The sequence below is a fragment of the Lithobates pipiens genome, unplaced genomic scaffold, assembly GCF_037356315.1.
Source record: "Lithobates pipiens isolate NorthernLeopardFrog02 unplaced genomic scaffold, aLitPip1_a1.2 Scaffold_13, whole genome shotgun sequence".
Classification (NCBI taxonomy): Eukaryota; Metazoa; Chordata; class Amphibia; order Anura; family Ranidae; genus Lithobates; species Lithobates pipiens.
In genome coordinates this window covers 159,011,867-159,038,201 of record NW_027507718.1, presented here as the reverse complement: position 1 = coordinate 159,038,201, position 26,335 = coordinate 159,011,867, and the positions used below count along the sequence as shown (strand labels likewise).

Genomic DNA, 26,335 nt, shown 5'->3' with positions numbered 1-26,335 from the left:
GTTTAACCCCCTGATCACCCGGCGGGTGATATCAATTAGGTTTTAGGGTCAGGGTCTGCGTCGCCCCAGGCAGCGCTAGGTTAGTGCCAGTACCGCTAACACCCACGCGCAAAGCATAAACCTCCCGTAGTGGTATAAAATCTTAACAGATCAATATCTGATCTGATCAGATCTATACTAGTGTCCCCAACAGTTTAGGGTTGCAAAAAAACGCATTGTTAGCGGGATCAGCCCAGATACCTGCTGGCACCTGCATTTTGCCCCTCCGCCCAGCCCACCCAAGTGCAGTATCGATCGATCACTGTCACTTACAAAACACTAAACACATAACTGCATCGTTCGCAGAGTCAGGCCTGATCCCTGCGATCGCTAACAGTTTTTTTTGGTAGCGTTTTATATTTAAATCCTGAAGGCAGTGCTTGGTTTTCGGGGTCCTGTACGTGGCTAGGCTCCCAAAAAGTCCCCCCACGTGTGGTATCCCCGTACTCGGAAGAAGCAGCAGAATTTATTTTGGGGTGTAATTTCACTTATGCCCATAGCATGTGTGAGCAATATATCATTTAGTGACAACTTTGTGCAAAAAAATTTTAATATTCCATATGCAACTTGTGGCAAAATATAAAATATTTCATGGACTCAACATGCCAGCGGCTGTGGAGTTAGTCTGTTTACCAGCCTAGATGCTATGATTTTAATTACATTTTTGAAATAAAGTTGAATAATTCGGAGTGCGGCTATCCAGCTACATCTTTTCTACTTCAGTTCCTGTTGCAAACAGAGCCAGCACCCTGTGGGATTGTGGAGACAGCTGTTTTGGGAGAAGTCATTACCTTAGGGCGGTAATTCTTTGTATTTAAATCCTGAAGGCAGTGGTTGGTTTTTGGGGTGCCGTACGCGGCTAGACTCCCAAAAAGTCCCACATATGTGGTATCCCCATACTCAGGAGAAGCAGCAGAATATATTTTGGCGTGCAATTCCACATATAACTATGGCATGTGTGAGCAATATATCATTTAGTGACAACTTTTGTAAACTTTTTTTTGTGTCATTATTCAATCACTTGGGACAAAAAAAAAAATATTCAATGGGCTCAACATGCCCCTCGGCAATTTCCTTGGGGTGTCTACTTTCCAAAATGGGGTCATTTGGAGGGGGTTTGTACTGCCCTGCCATTTTAGCACCTCAAGAAATGAGATAGGCAGTCATAAATTAAAAGCTGTGTAAATTCCAGAAAATGTACTCTAGTAGATGCTATAACTTTTGCGCAAACCAATAAATATACGCTTATTGACATTTTTTTTACTAAAGACATGTGGCTGAATAAATTTTGCCCTAAATGTATGACTAAAATTGAGTTTATTCGATTTTTCTTATAACAAAAAGTAGAAAACATATTTTTTTCTCAATTTTCGGTCTTTTTCCATTTATATCGCAAAACATAAAAATCGCAGAGGCAATCAAATACCATCAAAAGAAAGCTCTATTTGTGGGAAAAAAAGGATGCAAATTTCGTTTGGGTACAACATTGCATGACCACGCAATTACCAGTTAAAGCAGTGCAGTGCGAAATTGTAAAAAGACCTCTGGTCCTTAGGCTGACAATTGGTCCGGGGCTGAAGTGGTTAAACATGTAAACACCAAAATCTCAAAACGAGGCTGGTCTTTAACCACATCACGCCCACGCTATAGCCAAAAGACGCCTATAGCGTGGATACTAACTGCCCGGAGGGTGTCCCCGGACATCCTCATGTTTACTTCCCCTCTGCGCGCCACCACGGGCGTGCATTGGGGAAGTTCTGTGTTGGCCGTGTCCCTCAGACACAGCCAATCACAGATCGTGCTAAATGGCCAATCACAGCGGCCATTTAGCACTCAATCGGCATGCCCAATGAGAGGTGATCTCATATGTAAACATATGAGATCATCTCTCATCGCCGGCTCTCCCTCCTCACACAGACAATGTGTGAGGAGGGAGAGATAAATGGCTGCAGCTGCGCTGAAAAGTAAGAACGCACACACACAGTAAAACACACACACACACATGCCCTCCTGTCCCCAGTGCCATCTATCAGTGCCATCTGTCCCCTGTGCCACCTATCCCCAGTGACACCTATCAGCGCCATCTGTCCCCAGTGCCACCCATCAGTGCCATCTGTCCCCAGTGCCACCCATCAGTGCCATCTGTCCCCAGTGCCACCCATCAGTGCCACCTGTCCCCAGTGCCATCTGTCCCCAGTGCAACGTGCCACCTGTCAGTGTCACGTGTCCCCAGTGCCACCTGTCAGTGTCATGTGTCCCCAGTGCCACGTATTAGTGCCATCTGTCATTAGTGCCACGTATTAGTGCCATCTGTCATCAGTGTCATGTGCTATCAGTGCCATGTATCAGTGCCATGTGTCATTGCCCTGGTGCTCCAGGGCCTTCAAAAGTGTAATAGGTAGTCAACAAGTTAGATGTGTAATTTATGCTCCTAGAATATGTGACAGTGCTCCCTGCATGTTGGGCCTCTCTAAGTGGCCAGGCTGTGAAAAGTCCCACACATGTGGTATTGTAATACTTAAAAGGAGTAGCAGATTGTATTTTGGGGCGTTATTTGTGGTATACACATGCCATGTGAGAGAAATAACCTATTACAATTACAATTTTGTTGGAAAAAAAAAGAAAAAATCGTAATTTTGTAAAGAATTGTGGGAAAAATGACAACACCAAAAACCTCACCATGCCTCTTACTAAATACCTTGGAATGTCTATTTTCCAAAAAGGGGTCATTTGGGGGGTATTTGTAATTTCCTGGCTTGTTCGGGTCATAAGAAATGAGATAGGCCACCAGTACATAAGGTCCGATCAATTTTTTATGATTTGCACCAAAACTTGTAGGCTCTCTAACTTTCAAAAAAACCAAATAATATCAACTAATTTGAGTTATTTGTACCAAAGATATGTAGTAGTATAAATTGTGGCCAAACTTCATGAAAAAAAAATTATAATTTGCAAAATTTTATCACAGAAACAAAGAAAAATTAGTTTTTTTTCAAAATTTTAAGTCTTTTTTCATTTATAGCGCAAAAAATAAAAAAAACCCAGAGGTGATCAAATACCACCAAATGAAAGCTCCATTTGTATGAAAAAAAGGACAAAAATTTATTTGGGTACAGAGTTTCATGACTGAGTAATTGTCATTTAAAGTGTGAGAGCACCGAAAGCTGAAAATTGGTCTGGGCAGGAGGGGGGTTTAAGTGCCCAGTAGGCAAGTGGTTAGGTGGTTAAGCTATAATAGTCAATCAATAGATTAAGAGTATTTACCACTAAACAGGTGTGTGTGTATTTATTGCCATATCCCCCAGCCAGGCAAAAGGTATTTCTCACTTGTGTTGTAATTTTATTAAACCATGTGTACTGGGGGGCTAAGGTTGTTCTTGGAGTCGAGACGCAGAAACGAGATCAAAATGTAACCAGCAGCTCCTTCGGGGGTGGCGCTAGACTTAATTGTTGCTTTGCAGCCTATTTTATGTTGCTTTTTCTTTGGCAAAATCCATTTCAACCTCTTTTAAAAATATATCTGCCCATCGTTTCAGTGTAAAGGACAAATCCAATCCAGTATATGTAAGTATTTTTATTCTTTCTTGTGTATTGTAGAATTTAATTGGTCTGTGTACCATGCACCTACACTCTGGGCTCGTGTGGTTTTTCCTTGTGATAATGGGAGGTCTTGGGATGTCTGTTTTTCCAGAGGAAGCAAAGCCGGTCATCAGAGTCGGGGCTGAATGTGAGTTTAATTCCTTTGTTTTTTCTATTCTTTATGTTTTTTCAATACAATACAGCTGGAAAACCAGAAAAGTATAGCTAAACTAGTAAAGCAGATTATTGCTCTATCAAAGAAGTCCAATCTTATAGGTACAACAAGAGTAATTTGAAGGCCACAATACAATACTGGATACACATATAGCCCTATTAGAAGAGATAGAAAGGACCAAATGGGATTCAAGCTAAGATTTATACAATACAGTAGAAAACAGTGATGTGTTAGTTTCTTTCTTCAAACAGGAGGTTGAATGACTGACACAATTTCCCCATCCATACATTCGATGTGCAGGAATCCTCACCGCTGTGTCATTGTACTCCGACAGTGGAGGAGTCGGCGGGACTCACCCACCATCAAAATACATTGATCAGCACTGCAGCCTATTGAATGGATTCACTGAGTGAGAATTTACGAACAAGTTGATTCATGAGAGTAGAGAAAGCTTAGGGAAACTTTAGGGAAATGAATGAACTTCCCCATTTCACGAGTGTGTATCCCAATAACATGAAAAAAAAATTGAGAAAAGTGTTCAAACTTACTAATGAACAAATCAAGTCTATTTGCAAAACAATAAACATATGTACAAAAAAACTGATGAAAATATCAAATATCAAATTGAATGCCCTGCTGCTGTGCTTAATACATCCTCCTAAATACTTTGTATAAACAAGGTGACTAAGGCTCGATTCACACTAATGCGTTTTTTAATGCATTTTGCAGAAATGCAGGGAAATTTTTTTAACATGGGTTTCTATGAAACATGTTCACATCAATGCATTTTATTGCCTCTACGTTTTTGGAAAGGGTCGGGGACTTTTTTCCTGCAAAATGCAGCGTTTTGCAGGTAATAGAATTCAATGGACCCACATCCAAAAAGCAAGTACAGCGTTTTTACCGTTGCGGTTTTTAATTTCTTTTTTTTTACACTGTATATAGCTGGTTGCCAAGTTTAGGGCCCGGGAACCCGGCCGCTGCGTCCTTAGCAACCGATGAGCCATCAACTGTAAGCTGACTTCCAGCTGAATGCAGCCCGGCAGGTCAGGAAAGGAAGGGGACAACCGAGCGCCCCCCCCCCCCCTCCTGAACCATACCAGGCCACATGATCTCAACATAGGCGATGGGTGCTTTGGGGCATGGGGGGGCTGTACTCCCCCCACCCCAAAGCACCTTGTCCCCATGTTGATGAGAAGGGCCTCTTTAACCACTGGGCAAGGGTTGTCGGGGTCTGTGGGCTGGGGGGTCTTATCCGAATCTGGAAGCCCCCTTTAACAAGGGGCCCCCAGATCCCAGCCTCCCCCCCTGTGTGAATGAGTATGGGGTAGGAGTGTAGTGTAGTGTTAAAAAATACAGTAGACAGTCTTTCATTAAAAATCTTCTTTGCCACTTCTTCCTCCATCTTCTCCTGCATCTTCATCCTCCGGTCTTCTCCTTCTTCCGCTCTTCTGTCTTCTTTGTCCGATGTTCTTCTTCATCTGACGCTGCTCCCTCCGACAACCCTCCTCCGATGCTGCATCCCGCTGATCTGTCGGCGCCAATGTCCTGCATTCCGTAAATAACGAGGGGGTATGGCAATCGGATTACGTCACCCGGAGGCCATGATCCTTGTGACGTCACGGACCCATCATGCCCTGGGCTGTGACGTCACAAAGAGGTATGGCCTCCAGGTGACGTAATCCAATCTGACATCGACGCCGACAGATCAGCGGGATGCAGCATCGGAGGAGGGTCATCGGCGAGAGCAGTGGCAAAGGAAGAAGAACACGGACAAAGAAGACAGAAGAGCGGAAGAAGACCGGAGGAAGAAGATGCCGGAGAAGATGGAGGAAGAAGCGGCGAAGAAAATTTTTAATAAAAGACTTGTCAAAAACTACTACTGTACTGTCTACTGTATTTTTTAACACTACACTACTTTTTTTTCCAGGTGAATGAGTACTCATTCACACGGGGGGAAGGCTGGGATCTGGGGGCCCCCTTGTTAAAGGGGGCATCCAGGTTCAGATAACCCCCCCCGCCCACAGACCCCGACAACCACCGGGCAAGGGTTGTTGGGAAGAGGCCCCTGCCCCAAAGCACCCATTCCCCATGTTGAGGGCATGCAGCCTGGTATGGTTCAGGGGGGGGGGGGTGCTCGCTCGTCCCCTCCCTTTCCTGACCTGCTGGGGGGCTGCATGCTCGGATAAGGGTTTGGTATGGATTTTGGGGGGACACCATTTTAAAAAAAAAATTGGTGTGGGGGTCCCCTCCAAATCCATACTAGACCCAAGGGCCTGGTATGGACCTGGGGGGGGGGGGGGGCCCACTCCATTTTTTTCTCTCAATTTCTTTTTTTTTTTAGCCGGCATTTTTTTTTACATTCAGTGGGAAGTCAGCTAACAGCTGATGACTCATCGGTTGCTAAGGATGCAAAAAGCTAATCGCGTTAAAACCGTGTGTCCAAAAATGCGGCAAGCACCGCAAAAAGCACTGCAGAAACATTCAAAAGCAACATGCATAGATGTGAATCGAGCCTAATACCACCTAGAGCCCAGCACTGAGCTGCCAATATTGTGAACTCCAAAACTATTCATTTACCAATGTTACAATGTAAATAAATAAATTTCAGCTCTTTCAAAAATGTATCTATGTATATTAGTGTCAATACAAAGCAAACATCATGTGTCTGTGCTAACTCAGTGCCCATCCAATACATCAATTCAATCATGTTATCCCTCCTCCCAGAACTCTTCTTTTTCTGTATCACCACCATGTAGTTATCTGGAAAAACACCACTATCAAAGAGAAAAATACTCATATAGTGTAGTAGATCATGAACATACATTTATTAAATAAACACAACATCTACTCACAAACAATAGTCTGTGTCATGCAGCATGTAACAGCCAAATTTCTATCATTCCTAAGCGTCTTACTAGTGTAAATAGACAGTCAGGGCCGGATTAACATAGGGGCTATTGGAGCTGCAGCTCCAGGCCCCTTTCAAAAAAAAAAAAAGATTGACTTCGAGGATTGTAGCTCGGCGCGATCAGGAGTCACAGAGACCCCACATTTGGGGGGTAGGTAGCTAAAGACCCACTCCAGGACTGGTTAAAATATGGGGCTGCTATCATCTATGGTTCTGGAGATACAGGGCTGCTTGTGCAGCCTGTCAGAAGCTACATACAGAGCGGCAGTATAAATACAAGCTGGAACACTGCAGCAAACTGAGAGGATGAACTCACAGGGCTTATAATAATTATTTGTATATTACTTATGATAATTAACCCCTTACCACCCAGGCCCATTCTGAGACTTCTCTCCTACATGTAAAAGTTATCATTTATTTTATGCTAGAAAATTACTCAGAACCCTCAAGCATTATATATTGTTTTAGCAGACACCCTATGGAATAAAATGGTGGTCTTTGCAACTTTTTATGTTACACGATATTTGTTCAGCAATTTTTCAAGCTTTTTTTTGGAAAGAAACTGTTTCATTCATAAAAAAACACTAAAGTTAGCACGATTTTTTGTTGTGTACTAAGCGATGCTTTACATTTTTTTTTTTTACAGGTTACATGTTTAGAGTTACAGTGCTAGAATTATTGCTCTCGCTCTAACGATCGTGGCGTATGTAACCTGTGTGTGTATCTGGCTCTGATACTAACCAGTGCCTACCCAGGGACTGACTAGTATCTCTCCCCAGCCTGTCCCCACAAACCCTCTCACCTGCTCACCTGTGAATGGGGCAATCACTCCCGCAGTGTTATTGTGTTCTGCCAGTGAATACAATGATCAGTGTTGCTAACTATAGCTGGCAGCACTGATTGTTTTGGGGAAAACCTGAAAGGCTGGTTGTACTCAAGTCGGTTAATAGGTTGACTTGTGTAAAACCAGCTAGCCCATACATAGATCGACTATGGCTGGTGTCTGCTTAATTGGTGTAATTTCAATCCGTGTATGGCCTGCTTAACCACTACGCAGTCCCTAAACATCCTTCCACAAACCTTTAAATTTTTCCTTCCCAGATTACTTCATCCTCCTCTCCTATACATAGTGCCCACTGTCATACTCTCCACACTTCTCTCCTATACATAGTGCCCACTGTCATACTCTCCACACTTCCCTCTTGTACATACTGCTCACTGTCATACCCTCCACACTTCTCTCCTATACATAACGCCCGCTGTCATATCCTACACACTCCTCTCCTGTACATAGTGCCTGCTGTCATACACTTCTCTCCTGTACATAGTACCCACTGTCGTACCCTCCACACTCCTCTCCTATACATAGTGCCCACCGTCATACCCTCCACACTCCTCTCCTGTACATACTACTCACTGTCATACCCTCCACACTCCTCTCCTATACATAGTGCCCACTGTCATACCTCCAACAATTCTCTCCTATACATAGTGCCCACTGTCATACCCTCCACACTCCTCTCCTGTACATGCTACTCACTGTCATACCCTCCATACTCCTCTCCTATACATAGTGCCCACTGTCATACGCGCCACACTTCTCTCCTATACATAGTGCCCACTGTCATACCCTCCACACTCCTCTCCTGTACATACTACTCACTGTTATACCCTCCATACTCCTCTCCTATACATAGTGCCCACTGTCATACGCGCCACACTTCTCTCCTATACATAGTGGCCACTGTCATACCCTCCACACTCCTCTCCTGTACAAACTACTTACTGTCATACCCTCCATACTTCTCTCCTATACATAGTGCCCACTGCCATACCCTCCCTCCATACTCCTCTCCTGTAATTACTGCTTACTGTCCTACTCTCCACACTTCTCTCCTGTACATAATGCCCACTGTCATACCCTCCACACTCCTGTACATATTGCTCACTGTCATACCCTCCACACTCTTCTCTTATACATAGTGCCCAATGTCATACCCTCTACACTCCTCTGCTGTGCATACTGCCCACTGTCATACTCTCCACACTTCTCTCCTGTACATACTGCTCACTGTCATACCCTCCACATTTCTCTCCTATACATAACGCCCCCTGTCATATCCTACACACTCCTCTCCTGTACATAGTGCCCGCTGTCATACACTTCTCTCCTGTACATAGTGCCCACTGTCATAACCCTCCACACTCCTCTCCTATACATAGAGCTCACCGTCATACCCTCCACACTCCTCTCCTGTACATACTACTCACTGCCATACCCTCCACACTCCTCTCCTGTACATACTACTCACTGTCATACCCTCCACACTCCTCTCCTATACATAGTGCCCACTGTCATACCTCCACACTTCTCTTCTATACATAGTGCCCACTGTCATACCCTCCACACTCCTCTCCTGTACATACTACTCACTGTCATACCCTCCATACTCCTCTCATATACATAGTGCCCACCGCCATACCCTCCCTCCATACTCCTCTCCTGTAATTACTGCTTACTGTCCTACTCTCCACACTTCTCTCCTGTACATATTGCTCACTGTCATACCCTCCACACTCTTCTCTTATACATAGTGCCCAATGTTATACCGTCTACACTCCTCTGCTGTGCATACTGCCCACTGTCATACCCTTCACACTCCTCTCCTGTACATAGTGCCTTCTGCCATACCCTCTGCACTCCTCTCATGTACATAGTGCCCACTGTTAGACCCTCCACATTCCTCTCCCTCACCTGCACATACTTCCCACTTTTATACCATCCATACTCCTCCCCTGTGCCTCTTACCCACAAAAACTGTTCTTTAAAATTATACTAAATATCCTCAATGTCACCAGCTCTAGAATGGGCACTTTTGTCAGTTCAACTAAAGGAAATCTCACAGTCCTCATATTTGTTCTGCCCCATTATTAATACTTGTTTAATTTTGTAATTACTATTGTGATGTATAAAGGAACACGGGGGATGTCAGCTACTCTACATATAACACTTGTAAAAAAAAAAGCGTCCCTGAAAATATTTTTTAAATGTTGACAACTATGCACTTAGGCACTGCCCAAGGGACACAGAGTCAGTAGGGGGGCCCCATGAGAGGCTCCTGTGATATTAAAGCGGTAGTAAACTTTTCTAACATTACTACTTTTTAGAGGCGCTGGGGTAGGTTATGCCATAATGTACAAGTATGCCCAGCATATTAGCACATTAGGGTACACTTAAATTGTCAGACTGAGCCCTCCAGTGCTGTGCTGTGATCAGTCCGGCGGGGCCCGGGCACTTCCATCTTCACATGGTCTTCCTTCTGGGTTCTGTGCCTTCGGTCACTTGCCTTGGCCAGGCTGCGTTGATGTCATTCCCACACATCCTCATGTGCATCCTCTCTCTCCCACCCCCCCCTTTCTCTCTCATCCTCCCTCCCTTACCCCTCACACCTCTTTCATCCCCCCTCTCTCTCATCCTCCCTCCCTTACCCCTCACACCTCTTTCATCCCCTTTCTCTCTCTCTTTCTCATCCTCCGTCTCTCTCTTTAATTTAATTTGTTATAACAAAAAATTGTTTGCATTTTTATTTATTTATTGTTTATAAAAGGCCCCACCAAAATCCTCAGCACCAGGCCCATAATGTTCTTAATCTGGCCCTGTAGACAGTCCTCTGGCTACTCCGAATTGAACCCTGGCTGCTGCCTCCAGATTGCTGGGAGACTTCTGTCCGAAGTGATCATTCCGACCCTTCATGCTTCCTTGCTATGTTAACGTCTTCAGAAGATTGGAGCGATTATAGCATTTCCTAGCTATTTACTGTATACAACGCTGTCCTACCAACTCGACGGATCACAATACTCACAACACAATTGAGTTGTACGTATCCAGTAGGTGGCCAGGTGGTATCCTGATAGCACTAACATTTGTGACAAATAAGTTCTAATGTATAAGACTCCCAAAATAATAAACTGTACAGGTGAAAAAAAATAAAATAATCCAACACTGATCTTTTATGCGTTGGAGAAACTCTCTGTATTTTTGGTCCACATAATTTTTTTTTTACTGAAAACACTACTCATGGCACTACCCCTTAAAAGAACCACTTCAATACCGGGCACTTTTATCGCCTTCCCAGCCAGGCCAGTTTTCAGCTTTGAGCACTGTCACACTTTGAATGACAACTGTGCGGTCACGCAACACTGTACCCAAACGAAAATGAAATACTGTATATAGTCCACAGTATTAGGCAGTTCTCATAGTGCTTCCAATGCTGAAAAAACCTGATCGATATCAAATAATCATTCACACTTGTTTCATCCGTGTTACCGTGGTAGCACCCATGCAGTCTCTCATGCCAACAAATCTATTATGTGCTGTGCAGACACAATTCTGTGCTCCTTTCTTGTGCAACACACTCACCAGAAGGTATAGACCTCATGCATAAGCATGCGAGTCAGATGCATCTTATATGCTGATATATCCAGATGTATTCTCTCATTCAATGTACTTTCTTCTCCTCCCAGTTTTCTTCCTTTGTTGGTTTAGGTTGTGTCTCTCATATGTATAAGGACAAACAAGGGAATGCTCCCATAGTGTAAATCCACTTTATTTAAAACAATTCTAAAAAACAAACTGCACTCACTTGTAAAAGGTCTTTCACCACAAAAGCATAGCCCTCACATGTGTTAAATGTCGTCACAGGTATAGACCCCACTTACGCGCTTCATCCTTCCCACAGGGCATCTTCAGAAGCAGGGCCCTATCACTGGAGGCTCCAGCTTCTGTATGCACCCTGTGGAAGGGGGGAGATTTCGGGTCTATACCGGTGACAACATATCACACACGTCAGGCGCACCTCGGCACATCGCTTACGGGTTGTTTATGATTTGTGTTTTAAAAGACATATTTGTTTTTAAGAATTGTTTTAAATAAAGTGGATTTACACTATGAAAGTGTTCCCTTGTTTGTCCATAATATAAATATATATATATATATATATATATGAGACGCAGGGGCTTCCCCACAACCTGAACCAACAAAGGAAGGAGATTGGGAGGAGAAGAAAGTACACTGAAGGAGAGCATATATCCGCATATTGTATAAAAGAAACGAAACAGTATAGCATAACCTCCGATAAAATGTATAAATAAAAAACTCGCATTACAGTGAACACAAACAACGTGCTACTTAATAATAAACATGCATGAATGTCCATATGCCAAAATAATGTGAATTTTGATGACAAAAATGTTAAATAATAATAGTCCATATATAATAATAATAGGTCAACCACCAAGTGAATATTCTTGCAATATTCAGTGTCAACCATCACTCGTGCTCCACTAGCCACTCACCTTAATGTCATGACCCCTGTTTTATCAGTCAGGTCATAACATGCAGTGGTTCTCTTTTAAGGGTATCAGTGATGGGAATATAGCATCCTCCCTCCTCCAAATTTCCTATAGCTCAGTGTCAGCATCCAAGTAAGCCGATAGACATATAGAGATGGGGATAAAATACAGCCAATCTAATTCTCTCTGTATCAAATATTTATTTAGGCTTAAAAACAAAGAAATCTACTTACAATAAAAAGCACTGTGCGGTGCTAGCTAGATGTCGCATGAGTCAGATTACAATCACGGACTGTGATAGCCACGAGATGACTCACCTTCCAGGCTCTGCCTGTATACGCGTTATGTCTAGGAGGTATGAACTTCATCAGTAGGGGTTGTGCTGCGCCGCTTCATCACTATTTATATGCTTATGACAGCCGGCTGCTAATCAATCAGCCTAACTTCGGAACTTGTGCTCATACTCCAGAACTTACAAGGGAAGACACAATTAAAATACATACCACAGTGATCAGGGACACCAACAATCCACATACAGCATCAAAGGCAGAAATATAAAAAACATCCAGCATACTAATACATGCTTGCCACATGATAACCCATCTAAAATCATCATCTATTGTTACAAAATTAGCCTCGCTTATCAATAAACTAAAAATTACATATAAATAATAATATGTGTATCTCCAAAGTGAATATGAGAAAAAAAGAAAAAGTACCAACTATAGCTTCATATGTACTTGTAAAGCAATCCAAGGATAGCCAAGGTGACATCCAAAGAAACTTCCACACCAGAGGCTTACTGGAATGCCAGTGACCCCCATATTCAGGGTGGTCAAAACTCGCTCTATCAGACAACGAGGATGAGTCTCATGGAAGGCACAAACATCCACACAGGAACCTCTTGATAATAATGGCGATGCATCGAGCAATCAAATGGGTCCTGACTTGCTCTCAGCAGAATATTGTAAGACACCAGTTACATGGTTAATACTTGCAAAAAAGCATGTAAAAAATGACAGAAATGAAGACAAATCCTCCTCCAGTAATCAAAATTGGCGACGCTCGGCTGCGCATTAACATGTGTACATGGCAAATACAGAGCCAGAATGCAGAAGATCCATCATGATTGGACTAGCAGCAGCCAGGAAAAGCTGCAGTATAATTAACATGGTGGCTGGGCCAAGTATTAAGACAAAGGCCACCATCCTCTGCCATCTTGTGTTTAATAATAAAATGACACATAAGCCATCACATCATGAGAGCAGCAATGAAAAAAAAAAAATTGGTTAAAAAAAAATACCATCTTGTGGTCCAAAGGCTCCCATCCACTGCCATCTTGTGGTTTACTATAAAATTACACATAAACCATTGCATTACATAGGGTCTCAAACTGGTGGCCCTCCAGCTGTTGATTAATATATAAGGTCAGGAAAACCAATGCCATCTTGTGGTCCATAGTGGAATGACCCTCAAAATTCAGACTAATAATGAACTCATATATCTCATGTAAGAAGAGAATATGTACAGAATTCATGTGGATCCTCGCCCTTAAGGCCACATAAAAATCATATAACAAACAAACAATAACATTTTATTTGGATACATGATCCAGAATCTATAAAATGTTTTAAAACAAAATTCTAATTAAATAAAATTAAAAGTAAAATCCAAAGGTTGAATGTGAGTAATAGGAGACTGAAATGACGAGGTCAGACTCTCTCTCTTATATAGATAGATAGAAAGATAGATACACACAGTATCTCACAAAAGTGAGCACACCCCTCACATTTTTGTAAATATTTTATTATATCTTTTCATGTGACAACACTGAAGAAATTACATTTTGCTACAATGTAAAGTAGCGAGTGTACAGCTTATATAACAGTGTAAATGAACTGTCCCCTCAAAATAACTTAACACACAGCCAATAATGTCTAAACTGCTGGCAGGAAAGGTGAGTACACCCTAAGGGAAAATGTCCGAATTGGGCCCAATATGTGACACGTTAGTGTTTCAAGATCTCAGGTGTGAATGGGGAGCAGGTGTGTTATATTTGGTGTTAATCTCCCAGATGGTTAAAAAACATCTTGGAATCTATGTAAAGCCTTTTTATTCCAAATAAACCAATAACCATAAGGTTTTTTCACTATGTGGAGGCTTTCTGTTTTTTTAGGGATGCTGTTAACCATAAACCTACCAAATGGTTCTGTGGTGGAAGGAGGTTTTTTACCATCTGGCACATTACCATCCTGATCCATATTCTCACATGCAGGGTCGAGGTTGCCTGAGTTGGCTCAGCTGAGGAAGAGGAATTGCACAATTCACTGTCCAGAGCTTTGATATCACATGCCTGATTGATGCTACCTTCTGTTAAGCGTATTGAATCTTCTCCCCTGGGTGGTTGATGCACACACGGTGGTGACTCCTTTGGTCCTACACTCCTGGATTCCTTCCCATCAATATATATTAATGGATTAATGTTTTAATCACCAGTGTTGATTTACAATTTGTACAGTGCACTTTATTTAGAGACACGATCAATCAGATGATGGTGTTATTCCGTGTACACACGCTCAGACTTTCTGCTAACAAAACCATGGATTTTTTTCTGAAGGATGTTGGCTCAAACTTGTCTTGCATACACACAGTCACACAAATGTTGGCCCAAATTTCCAAACGTCAGAACGCGATGACGTACAGAACGCATGACGGGACTATAAAAAGGAAGTTCAATAGCCAGTGCTCCACCCTTTGGGCTCCTTCTGCTAATCTCATTTTTTTCTCGTGTTAGTAGAAGTTTGGTGAGAGAAGATTCGCGCTTTTCAGCCTCATGCTTTTCAGTTTGTTTCTACTTTTCAGTTTTTGCATGTGGGTTCGTATCTGTTCTTCAGTGCATGTTGTCAGTTTGTTTCTGTTTTTCAGTGCATTCTTGTCTGCTTGTTTCTGATTTTCAGCTCGTTCTTCTCAGGTCCTTTCTGATTTTCAGTGCATTCTGTTAGTTCGTTCTGACCAACTGACCGTTTTCAAGCCATATTTTGGGTACGTTCTCGTTGTAGAGTTTGTGATGTGCTTGGTGTTGGAGTTCATACTTTGACCCAAGTCCAGTCCATGAACAGGGTGAGGAGGAGTTCATGGATGAAGAATTGGTTGGTTGCTCAAGCATGACTACTTCTCGCACATGCCTTTGCTGCGGGAGATCCAGGAGAATAATCCTGATGATTTCAGGAATTATCTCTGGATGATGGACCCCGTTTTTCACCGTCTATTGACTTTGCTGTCCCCTTATATTACTAAGCAGGACACCTGCATGCGACAAGCCATCACTCCCGAGCAGAGGCCTGTGACCACCTTGCGGTACTTTTGTGATGGGAAGAAGTCTCCAGAATAATTCACGACTGGAATCCCCCCACCCCCAGGCTCTAGGAATCATTATTCCAGAGACCTGTTCTGCCATAATTCAGAAGGACTATTTTAAGGTAAGTTTTATCCTTGAACATCACATTCTATGTATTTGTTTTCTAATGTGTTGTATTTATTGCATCATTCCATAATTACCATGATTGTAATATGGTGAATGTCCTCTTTGTCCTCATGCATGCTGTAAGCTTTTAATGCTCCTTTTTTTGTCCTTCATGCATATTTGCCTTCACTGACTTCCCCTGCATGCTATCCTGCACCCATACATACCTAGCCTAGTCCCTTAATGTATTTTGTCAGCTCCATTGTAGTGCTTACACTAAACACTCCCTAAAATGTGTCCAAATGTTATTGTTGTCCTTAAATTCAGTGCAAGAGGATTTTTTTGGGGAGCAAAACTCATTTTGACCCCTACCTCCCCAAAACCGCTAAGTTAGCCAATACCAATACTCGGCTGACTTTGCTAAACCCATACACACTATACCTACCTCTTTTGTGGTCAAATTTATGGATGAATTTACCAAAGCATGTAGTGCAAGTGCCTGCCTGAATACTTTCAAATGGTACTGTTTAAAGTTTTTTTCTCCTATTATCTTGATAGGTAATTGCAGAATGTACAAAATATACTTCAATTTATACAGTGTGTATTCATATTTTTTGATTATGAAACGTATTACCTGTCCAGTGGGCTGCCAATAGTGTAAGTTAAGAGGGGCTGGCCAAAGCATCTCCCCCCCTAAAATTTTTACAATGGGACACCAGAGGGGGTGAGGAATCTGATAAGTACCTTTATACTTTTGACTTTAAATACTCGTTTTGGTAAATGTTATACTTATGTTGGCCAAGAATGTTTGTGTCTAATATGCATGCAATATTATGTGCAAAAGTACAAATTTTTTTTTTTTACTTTCAATATGTTTTTTATTTATAATGCAAAGTAAGACAACAAGATGGTATCACAAAAAGTGCAGTCAGTAAACATCAAAATTCTAAAAGATGTGACTACCAACATAAGCCTCAGCCAGGTCCTCCGACAGTAACAATGGGAGTGCAGTTTCTCAAAGCCATAAGTTAAATATAAACTGTATGTAACAAAAATATTGATGGACTGCACATTATTTAGCAACCTAGAAGAGTATGGTGCTTCATCGACCAGATTTTAAAGTATGCCCCACACTCTACTAGGCCCACTTACACCTCACCCAAGGAGCCATTTATGCCCCCGTTGTCAGGGGCAATAACAGTGCAGGGTACAGAGCAGGGTGAAGGTGAAGGAGAAAAAAAAAGAAAAAAAAAGGGCGGGGGGGGGGGGGAATTCCCCTGCGCCCCTCTGCCGCGAGTATCAACCTCATGAAGTTGCGCCTAATATTTTGTAAATTATAAGATTGTCTTGTTAGACAGTAAATTTAGAGAAGAAAAAGAAAAGAACAGAAAGGAAGGAAAAGAGAAGAAAGAAGAAGAGGAAAAGAAAAAAAGAAGAGAGAAAGGGAGCGGCAAATCACAAGGGAGAGACATATTTGATCCATGGGTCCCATATCATATCGAATTTCTTGGAATTATTACGGAGGGTCCAGGTGAGTCTATCATTAACCATAATCCAGTTAAGCTTAATTTTCACAGAGTCAAGAGGAACCATCGACTGCTTCCAATATCTAGCTATAGTTATCCTAGCAGCCAAAATGATATATATTATCAGTTTTGAGGATTTCTTAGGAACCCCATCAGGGAGTTTTTGAAAAAGCGCAATTTCCGGGGCTCTACGAATATTAACCCCAGTAACTGTGTATATGAGGTTAAATATACGAATCCAAAATCTAGTTATCGTTGGACATTGCCACCAAATGTGGTACATCGTACCCACCTGGCCACACCAAAGCACATGGGAGATGCAGATGGATGCATCTTAGCGATCCTGGTTGGTACCAAATACCAGCGCAGCAGAGTTTTATAATTTGCCTCAATCAATGTTGTATTAATAGACACTTTAAATAGAGCATAAGCTATGTCTTGCCAGTTGGACAGGTCAAAAGTAATGTTCAAGTCCCGTTCCCAATGGGTCATATAGGGGAGTTTAGTAGTTGGATCCGTAATAGCGGCATAAACAGTAGATATGCGTCCCCGTAATAGGTCCTTTGATTGGCAGGATAACTCAAAACTCGTAAGTGCAAACGGTCCATCCAGCAAACTGAGTTTAGAACGTACAAAGGAGATAATTTGATTACACCGAAACAGTTCACTAGAGGGCATCTGCATTGTCTCTGTGAAGTACTGCAATGAGTGACGTCGGTTCCCTTCTAGATAGTCACCTATCCGTAGGAGTCCTTTATTGAGCCACCATTGAAATACCTGTGGAGTCAAGCCAGGGGGGAATTCTGGATTACAGAACACCGGGGCCAATGGAGTATGCAAGGATGATAACGGTTTACGATGTCGCACCTTGTCCCAGACCTCTAGGGAGTGAGACAGGGTGGGGCACAAAATGGGAGGGCGAAGGCGACTCGGCAGCCACATCAAGGAGCCAATAGCAAAAGGGTGGCACGAGAGAGCTTCAATAGACACCCACAGGGGCAGAGGCCCCTTCGCCGTAGTGTATGAAAGCTGTGTTATTTGAGCCGCTTGGTAATAAGCTTGCAAATTAGGGAGGCCAAGCCCACCGCACGATTTAGAGGTATGTAACGTTAATTTATTCATACGAGGTTTCCTATTACCCCAAATAAAGCGGAGAACATCCATTTGTAAGTGTCGTAGTTCTCTCCTCGGGACCGCAATGGGTAAGGTTCTAAAATAATAGAGTAGTCTGGGAGAAACGTCATCTTGACGGAATTAATTTTACCAAACCAAGATAAGGGATAGTCCGCCCATCGCCGAAGATCCTCCCGCAATCGGCGAAAAAGTGGGGGATAATTAGCTTTGTATAAAGTGCCAATCGAGGATGTTAGCTGGATGCCTAAATATGGAATAGAGGTTGAGGTCCAATGGAAATTATAGGTATGTCGCAACTGTTGTTCTACTAAGGGGGGAAAAGAGACGTTAAGGGCCATCGTTTTTTGGGTGTTTAAAGTGAGTCCTGAAAGCTGGGAAAATTGATGAAATAGGGACAACAAAGTAGGTAAAGTAACTGTAGGGTTAGTAACATACATAAGAACGTCATCGGCAAACAGGGAACATTTATGTTCCTGCTGCCCACAACATATTCCATGGATTCGAGGATGGGATCGAATCGCGACAGCTAAAGGCTCAATTGCCAATGCAAAAAGCAATGGGGAAAGTGGACAACCCTGCCTTGTGCCACGTCGAATGGGAAATGAGAGGGATCTATAACCCCGGATAGCAACCTGGGCCGACGGTTTGCTGTAGAGTTTTTGTAACAGTGAAATAAAAACAGGACCAAAACCAAAGGCCCCGAGAGTAGTAAATAAATATTCCCAATTTAGGCTATCAAAGGCCTTGTGAAGGTCCAATGATAGCATTAACAGTTCCCTAGATCCAGGAGCATCCCATTGAGAGCGAACTGAGAGAGAGAGATCAGAGAACAGAGATCAACGCTATAGAACCTTTGGTCTAAGGTTTGGCGTTGGTTTATAAAGCCGGATTGGTCTTTGTGGATATATTGTGGTAAAAAAGCGCCTAATCGTGATGCTAATAATTTCGTAAGGATTTTGAGATCACAATTAATCAGTGATATAGGGCGGTAATTAAGGATATCTGTAGCATCTTTGTTTGGTTTAGGTATAACACTAATGTGGGCCCTATTTTCGTCTGGAGGTACTTCGCCACCGTCTCGCAAGGAATTAAAATGAAGGGCCATATGAGGGACCAGATATTCAGAATTTTTTTTATAATAACTATTAGGGAGGCCATCAGGGCCAGGCGATTTATGCAGAGACAATAACTTAATGGTTTGGCTTATTTCTTCACAAGTGATAGGTTGGTCCATAATTTCCCTATGAGATTCTATGAGAGACCGTAGCGATAAAGTGTTCAAAAAATTGATAGAGGCGGACGCACTGTCCTGAGTTGGGGCATACAGCGTAGTATAGAAATCCTGGAATTCATTAAGGACATTTTGAGGGTTTTGAGAAAGATTACCCCCTGAAAGTCTAATTTTAGGGAGGGCCGTATGCGTATGTTTAGGGGTAAGTTTGCGTGCTAGTAACGAGCCTGGGCGATCGCGCCAAGTAAAAAATCTATGGTTGGCCCAACGAAGGCATTTCTCAGCCCTCGTAGTAGGGCATATATTAAGTTCGGTACGAGCCTGTTCAAGTTTAAGCAACAACTCCGGGTGTGGGAGTCGTTTATGCTGGGTAGCTAGGGTTTCATATTCTTTAGTTTTGGTCAGGATCAGTTCATTGTTAGCTTTGGTAAGTCTGGATGCCAATTGAATCAGGGAACCTCGTATGGAGGCTTTATGCGCCACCCAATTAATAGCAGGATTGGTGTCCTCTGCCTTGTTAACTGCAAAATATGCTTTTAGGTGGGCAATAATCTCCGTACAGTGAGATTCATTACCGAGGACAGATTCATTTAGCCTCCAATGGGACTTCGCTAACTTGAACGTTAGATTAGAAAACAGTAATACTACTGGGTCATGGTCAGACCAAGGTGTAGATACAATTTTGTCTGCAGTCAATTTAGGTAATAGTCCCGAGACGAGAAAGACATGCAGGTAGGTTAATTGGCTTCTGTCCAAAATTGGCCCTAGTATATGAATGGGGACCTTGGATTGTGGGCACCTTGAGGGTAGGGACCAATGTGAGTGTGCAATGTACAGGGATAGGGTCTATTGTAGACACTCACTCAGGTTGAACTGGATGGACTTGTGTCTTTATTCAACCTTACTAACTATGAAACTATGAGAAACACATGGTCACAAATTTTTTTTTTGTTTAACTCCACAGTTTCCTTCAAGCCCACTGGAATGGCAGACTGTGGCTTCCCTGTTTGCCCAGCAGTGGGACTTTCACAACTGCGGGGGGGGGCAATAGATGGAAACATGTCCACATCTTCCCATCCCCCCAACTCAGGGTCGTACTATTATAACTATAAGGGGTATAGTAGTATCATGTTGTTGGCAGTGGTGTCGGCAACGTATGAATTCCTCTAGGTGGACGTGGGGAAGAATGGCCATATGTTGGATGGTGGAGTCATCGCCCAGACAGAGCTGCGCCCACTGGATTGGCGCAGGGCGAACGTGGTGCCTATATTTAAAAAGGGATCAAAGTCTTTACCAAGTAACTATAGACCTGTTAGCTTAACTTCTATAGCTGGGAAGATACTGGAGCGTTTAATAAAAGACCACATCGACGAGTTCTTGCTGAACAAAAACACTTTAAGCAACAGACAACATGGATTCATGAAAGACAGAAGTTGTCAGACAAATCTGATTTCTTTTTATGAGGAGGTAAGTAAAACCTTGGACAGAGGGGTGGCGGTGGACGTGGTATACTTGGATTTTGCAAAAGCATTCGATACAGTTCCCCACACACGGCTCATGTGTAAGGTAAAGTCTACTGGTTTGGAAATATCAGTTTGTAAATGGATAGAAAATTGGCTAGAAGACAGAATTCAGAGAGTAGTGGTTAATGACTCTTACTCTGAATGGTCTAAGGTTATCAGTGGCGTACCCCAAGGTTCAGTGTTGGGACCCTTACTTTTTAACATCTTTATAAATGATATTGGGTCTGGGATCAAAAGTAATATTTCTGTCTTTGCAGATGACACCAAGATATGCAGTGGAATAACGTCTTTACAGGATGTCTCCAATTTACAAGCCGACCTCAATACACTGTCTAATTGGGCGACTATGTGGCGGATGAGGTTTAATGTTGATAAATGTAAAGTTATGCACTTGGGGGCTAAGAATATGCATGCATCATACATGCTAGGGGGAGTACAACTGGGGGAATCCATAGTGGAGAAGGATCTGGGGGTTTTGGTAGACCATAAGCTCAATAACAACATGCAATGCCAAGCTGCTGTTTGCAAAGCGAGCAAAGTCCTTTCTTGTATTAAGAGAGGTATGGACTCCAGAGAAAGAGATATAATTTTGCCCCTGTTCAAATCATTAGTAAGACCTCACCTGGAATATGCCGTTCAGTTTTGGGCACCAGTTCTCAAAAAGGATATCGGGGAACTGGAGAAAGTGCAGAGAAGGGCAACCAAACTGATAAGAGGCATGGAGGAACTCAGCTATGAGGAGAGGTTAGAGGAACTAAATTTATTCACTCTTGAGAAGAGGAGATTAAGGGGGGATATGATCAACATGTTCAAATACATTAGGGGTCCATATAGTGAACTTGGTGTTGAGTTGTTCTCTGTACGGTCAACCCAGAGGACACGGGGGCACTCTTTACGTCTAGAGGAAAAGAGATTTCATCTTCAAGTACGGAAAGGTTTCTTCACAGTTAGAGCTGTGAAAATGTGGAATAGACTCCCGCCAGAGGTGGTTCTGGCCAGTTCAGTAGATTGCTTTAAGAAAGGCTTGGATACTTTCCTGATGGTACATAATATAACTAGGTACTAACATAGGTAAAGTTGATCCAGGGAAAATCCGATCGCCTATTGGGGGATCAGGAAGGAATTTTTTTCCCCTGCTGTAGCAAATTGGAGCATGCCGGAGAGAGCGTGGATTCAACATCTCCAGGAGAAGAAGAAGAACGGAAAGCGGCGACAGAAGACCGGGCCACCGCCTGTAAAAGAGCTATAAGAAGGCGCGGTGGCAGAAGAACCGAAGAGGGGGGACAAGACCCCCGAAGTCGGAAGAAGAGGGCGGCGGCGAGGAAGAAAGCCGTGCTCCTCCATTAGCAAAAGAGCTAGAAGAAGATAGCAGAGGAGTCCGGCGAGAAGACCCCCGGAGCTGTGCAATAAACTATTTTATCTTGTGTGTTGTGTTTTTTTTGTACTTTATTTTACAGGTGAATGGGTAGGGGTACATTGTACCCCATACTCATTCACATAGGGTGGGGGGCCGGTATCCAGGGGCCCCCTTATTAAAGGGGGCTCCCGGATTCCGATAAGCCCCCCGCCCGCAGACCCCGACAACCAACGGCCAGGGTTGTCGGGAAGAGGCCCTTGTCCTCATCAACATGGAAACAAGGTGCTTTTGGGTGGGGGGGCCGCACGCCCCCCTCCCCCAAGGCACCCCCCCATGTTGAGGGCACGCGGCCTGGTACGGCTCATCCCCACCCCCTTTCCTGGCCGGCCAGGTAGCGTGCTCGGATAAGGGTCTGGTATGGATCTGGGGGGACCCCCACGCCGTTTTTTCGGCGTAGGGGGTTTCCCTTGGAATCCATACCAGACCTAAGGGCCTGGTATGCTCTCAGAGGGGGAACCCACGCCAAATTTTTTTCATTAATTTGGCGTGGAGTTCCCCCTTCAGAGCTCATTCTCTGATTGGCCACGGCAAAAGTCGCCTGGCCTGGGGCGACTTGTAAGTCGCCCCAGGTCATGTATAAGTCGTGTTTAAGTTGTCTCCAAGTTGCCTCACAAAGTCGTCTTGAAATCGTGTCGCCCCTGTGTGAACCGAGCCTAACTATGAATCATCCTTTTTAACTACATTAATTAATTGCCTGCAGTCTTTAATTTTGGGTCAAATTTTACAGCACAGTGGGGGTTATTTACTAAAGTCAAATCCACTTTGCACTACAAGTGCACTGATACTGCAGTGAAAGTGCACTTGGAGTGCAAAGTGGATTTGCCTTTAGTAAATAACCCCCATTGTCACTGTAACTACACCAACTTACTCCAAAAACTGTTGTGGAGCATTGAAAGAAGAAGCCACACATTGTTTTAAACAAACCAACATCTCTGGTGTATAACATGTATGTGTGACAGTATATAGCCTTTTTTTGTGGCTAAATAGGCATGTTTAAAACTCGGGAACTTACAATGTTCAACTTCGATAAAATGAAGGCAATATGAGACATTAGTATGTCAAAATTATGTTGATCTTGCCTTCATCAGATGAGATGATCTCACCCCTGTAAAAGCCAAATTTTGAAGATGCACACAAATTGGGACTGAGAAAATGTGGAAAATGTAGATTACGCTCCTGATCCCATGCCTAAAGTGTCTGTCCCTATATCTATTTTTCAAAAGCCACAAAACACACAGGGGGTTATTTCCGAAAGGCAAGTCCCCTTTGCACTGCAAGTGCAAACTACAAGTGCGAAGTTCACTTGAAATTGCACTGAAAGTGCACTTAGAAGTGCAGTCGCTGTAAATCTGAGGGGTAGATCTGAAATGAGGTGAAGCTCTGCTGATTTTATCATCCAATCATGTACAAGCTAAAATGTTGTTTTTTTATTTTCCTTGCATGTCCCCCTCAGAACTACAGTGACTGCACTTACAAGTACACTTTCAGTGCAATTTCAAGTGCGGTTTGCCAGTGTACAGTGTGTCAACATGTGCTAGCTCCCATCATGGGGGATCATTGGACATGTTTTGGGGGTGCAACTCCTTCCACTCACTTACTTTAGTTGCGAGGAATGGGTTGCACCCACAAAACGTGTACATTGATATCCCATGATGGGAGATAGCACATGTTGACACACTGAGGGTTATTTATGAAAGGCATAATCGTTTTGCACTACACTGACACTTGTAGGTGACACAGTGGTGTAGTGGTTAGCACTCTCACCTAGCAGTAAAAAGCGTTGCTGGTTTGAATCCCAACCACGACACTACCTGCCTGGAGTTTGCATGTTCTCCCTGTGCCTGCGTGGGTTTCCTCCGGGTACTCCAGTTTCCTCCCACACTCCAAAGACATGCAGGTAGGTTAATTGGCTTCTGTCCCAAATTGTCCCTTGTAGGCTCCTTGAGTGTAGGGACCGATGTGAGTGTACAGGGATAGGGACAATTGTAGACACTCACTCAGGTTGAACTGGATGGACTGGTGTCTTTATTCAACCTTACTAACTATGTATGTGCAAACTACAAGTGCACAGTGCACTTGAAATTGCACTGAAAGTGCAGTCACTGTGGATCCGAGGGGGACATGCAAGGAAGATAAAAAACAGCATTTTAGCTTGCACGTGATTGGATGATAAAATCAGTAGAGCTTCCCCTCATTTCAGATCTACCCCTCAGATTTGCAGCGACTGCACTTCCAAGTGCACTTGCAGTTCAATTTCAAGTGCAGTTTGCACTTGTAGTGCAAAGTGGATTTGCCTTTCATAAATAACCCCCACTGTGTGCATCTTCAAAATTTGGCTTTGCAATTACTTGAAAACTTTAGAAAAAAAGACAAACTTTTATTTGTTTTGGTGGTTTTAGATTCTCCCTAAAACATCAATGATGTTGGTCAGTCTTTTTTGAACATCAGTGATATTTTGTTTGACCATCTCTAAATCCCGATTGCACACCATTATTTCACCAATGAGGACTTGTGCACTTGCACCGTTGAAGTGTGTTTCTTCTTCCACAACATCCACTTCACCTAAAAATCAAAAAACACACTATGTATTATAAATATGCAGGCATACATCTATTACCTGAAGCTGTGGTCTCAGACACTGACCTATTGTGGTCACTATTTCAACCACTTCCTGAACATCGGCATCCACATCTTCATGTTGTGTGGTGAGTTCCCCTTCTTCAGGAGGTGTGGGGTTACTGGTGTCCTCAGATGTCCCGATTATTTTCTCCCCTATGTGAATACAAAAAAGGTATACTTAGCAGACAGATATTTGAAGGGAGAAATAGTACTATGAAACATTGCTTGGAAGTGTCGTCAATTTGTCTGTTTTGGTAGTTCCTAGCTGAAGACATGATTTTTTCCCTTTCAAAATCTGGAATACTTACTTGTTTTGTGCAAGTTTCACACATGGAGAGACCCCTAGTATCCACTGGAGCACTTGCGTGGGACACCATAAAAAGTTTGGTCTGGTGCCCCACACTAGTGCTCCTGCGTCCAGATGTGTAAACAGCTGCTGAGTGTCCTCTCCTTACCCCAAATCAAGTTTGCATTTCATTCTAGTTACAAACCCATCTAGACAACAATGTAATAAACTACTTTTAATACAAATAGGCATAAACAAATGTAGTTAACCTGCATCTGCCAAAAACATCTTATTAGTGGGTGAACGAACAATGTTTACTACGAACGATTACTGTGCCCACAAACCTCAAACTTGCCATTTTAAACTGTACAACAGTAAAGAAAAGCACATGAAGCAGCACTAAAGTAATAATAATAAATAACAGGAACACAGGACAAATACTTTAGAAGCAATTTCCTAAACCTTCTATACTGATCGTGCTCCCTTATTTTCAGGTCTCACCAGCGTTTCCTCAATTGCTCCTTGGATCGTCGTACCCCAAAATTCCTGTGCAGACTTCTTGCAACTTTAGTCATGATCTTGCCCTTTCTCACATTAGGGTTTGTGTAAGGTCCATACTGTCCACCTTCTCCACCATCTCTACAAAGGACATACTTGAGGCCTTATATCTCCTGGATCGGGACATTTCTTGCTCCAGGCTTTCCTCATTGCTGCTCTCTGCATGCACCTGTTGTGTCTCTGCCATGTGTTCTCCCACTACGCTAAAAGAGAAGGGGCAGGGAATACACTAGAAAGAAAGTCAGGGGCAGAGTTTCACGCATGCACAGTGTTATATAAAGCATAACACGCGTGCGTCGTACGTACAATCTGCGAGTGGAGGACAGAGTAGCGTAAGATCCGATTGTGGAAACAAAGGTACAATTTTAACTTGGGGCATCAATGGTTAGTGGCCTATACTGCTTATAGATTGAGGCCTATTTGGGGACAAGATTAGGAGAGTTTAGCCTGACAATAGAGTTTGTCTTGTGTTGCGTCTTGCAGATAAAATGGATAAATTCACTGACTCTGACTGCCTGGCAA

The 26,335-nt window shown here is 43.0% G+C and overlaps 1 protein-coding gene across 10 annotated transcripts in view; it reads left to right on the top strand.

Moving 5' to 3' along the window:
• The window catches only part of SEMA6B (semaphorin 6B), a 1,482,347-nt gene that overhangs the window by 119,691 nt on the left and 1,336,321 nt on the right, over positions 1 to 26,335 (top strand). For 9 of the 10 annotated variants that reach the window (XM_077475764.1, XM_077475756.1, XM_077475757.1 and 6 more), the window contains one exon: positions 3,637 to 3,766. The exons of the other annotated variant lie outside the window; for it this stretch is intronic. In XM_077475764.1, coding sequence (XP_077331890.1) covers positions 3,637 to 3,766 — 130 coding nt within the window. The remainder of the gene's footprint in view (positions 1 to 3,636; positions 3,767 to 26,335) is intronic. 10 annotated transcript variants of the gene reach the window in all.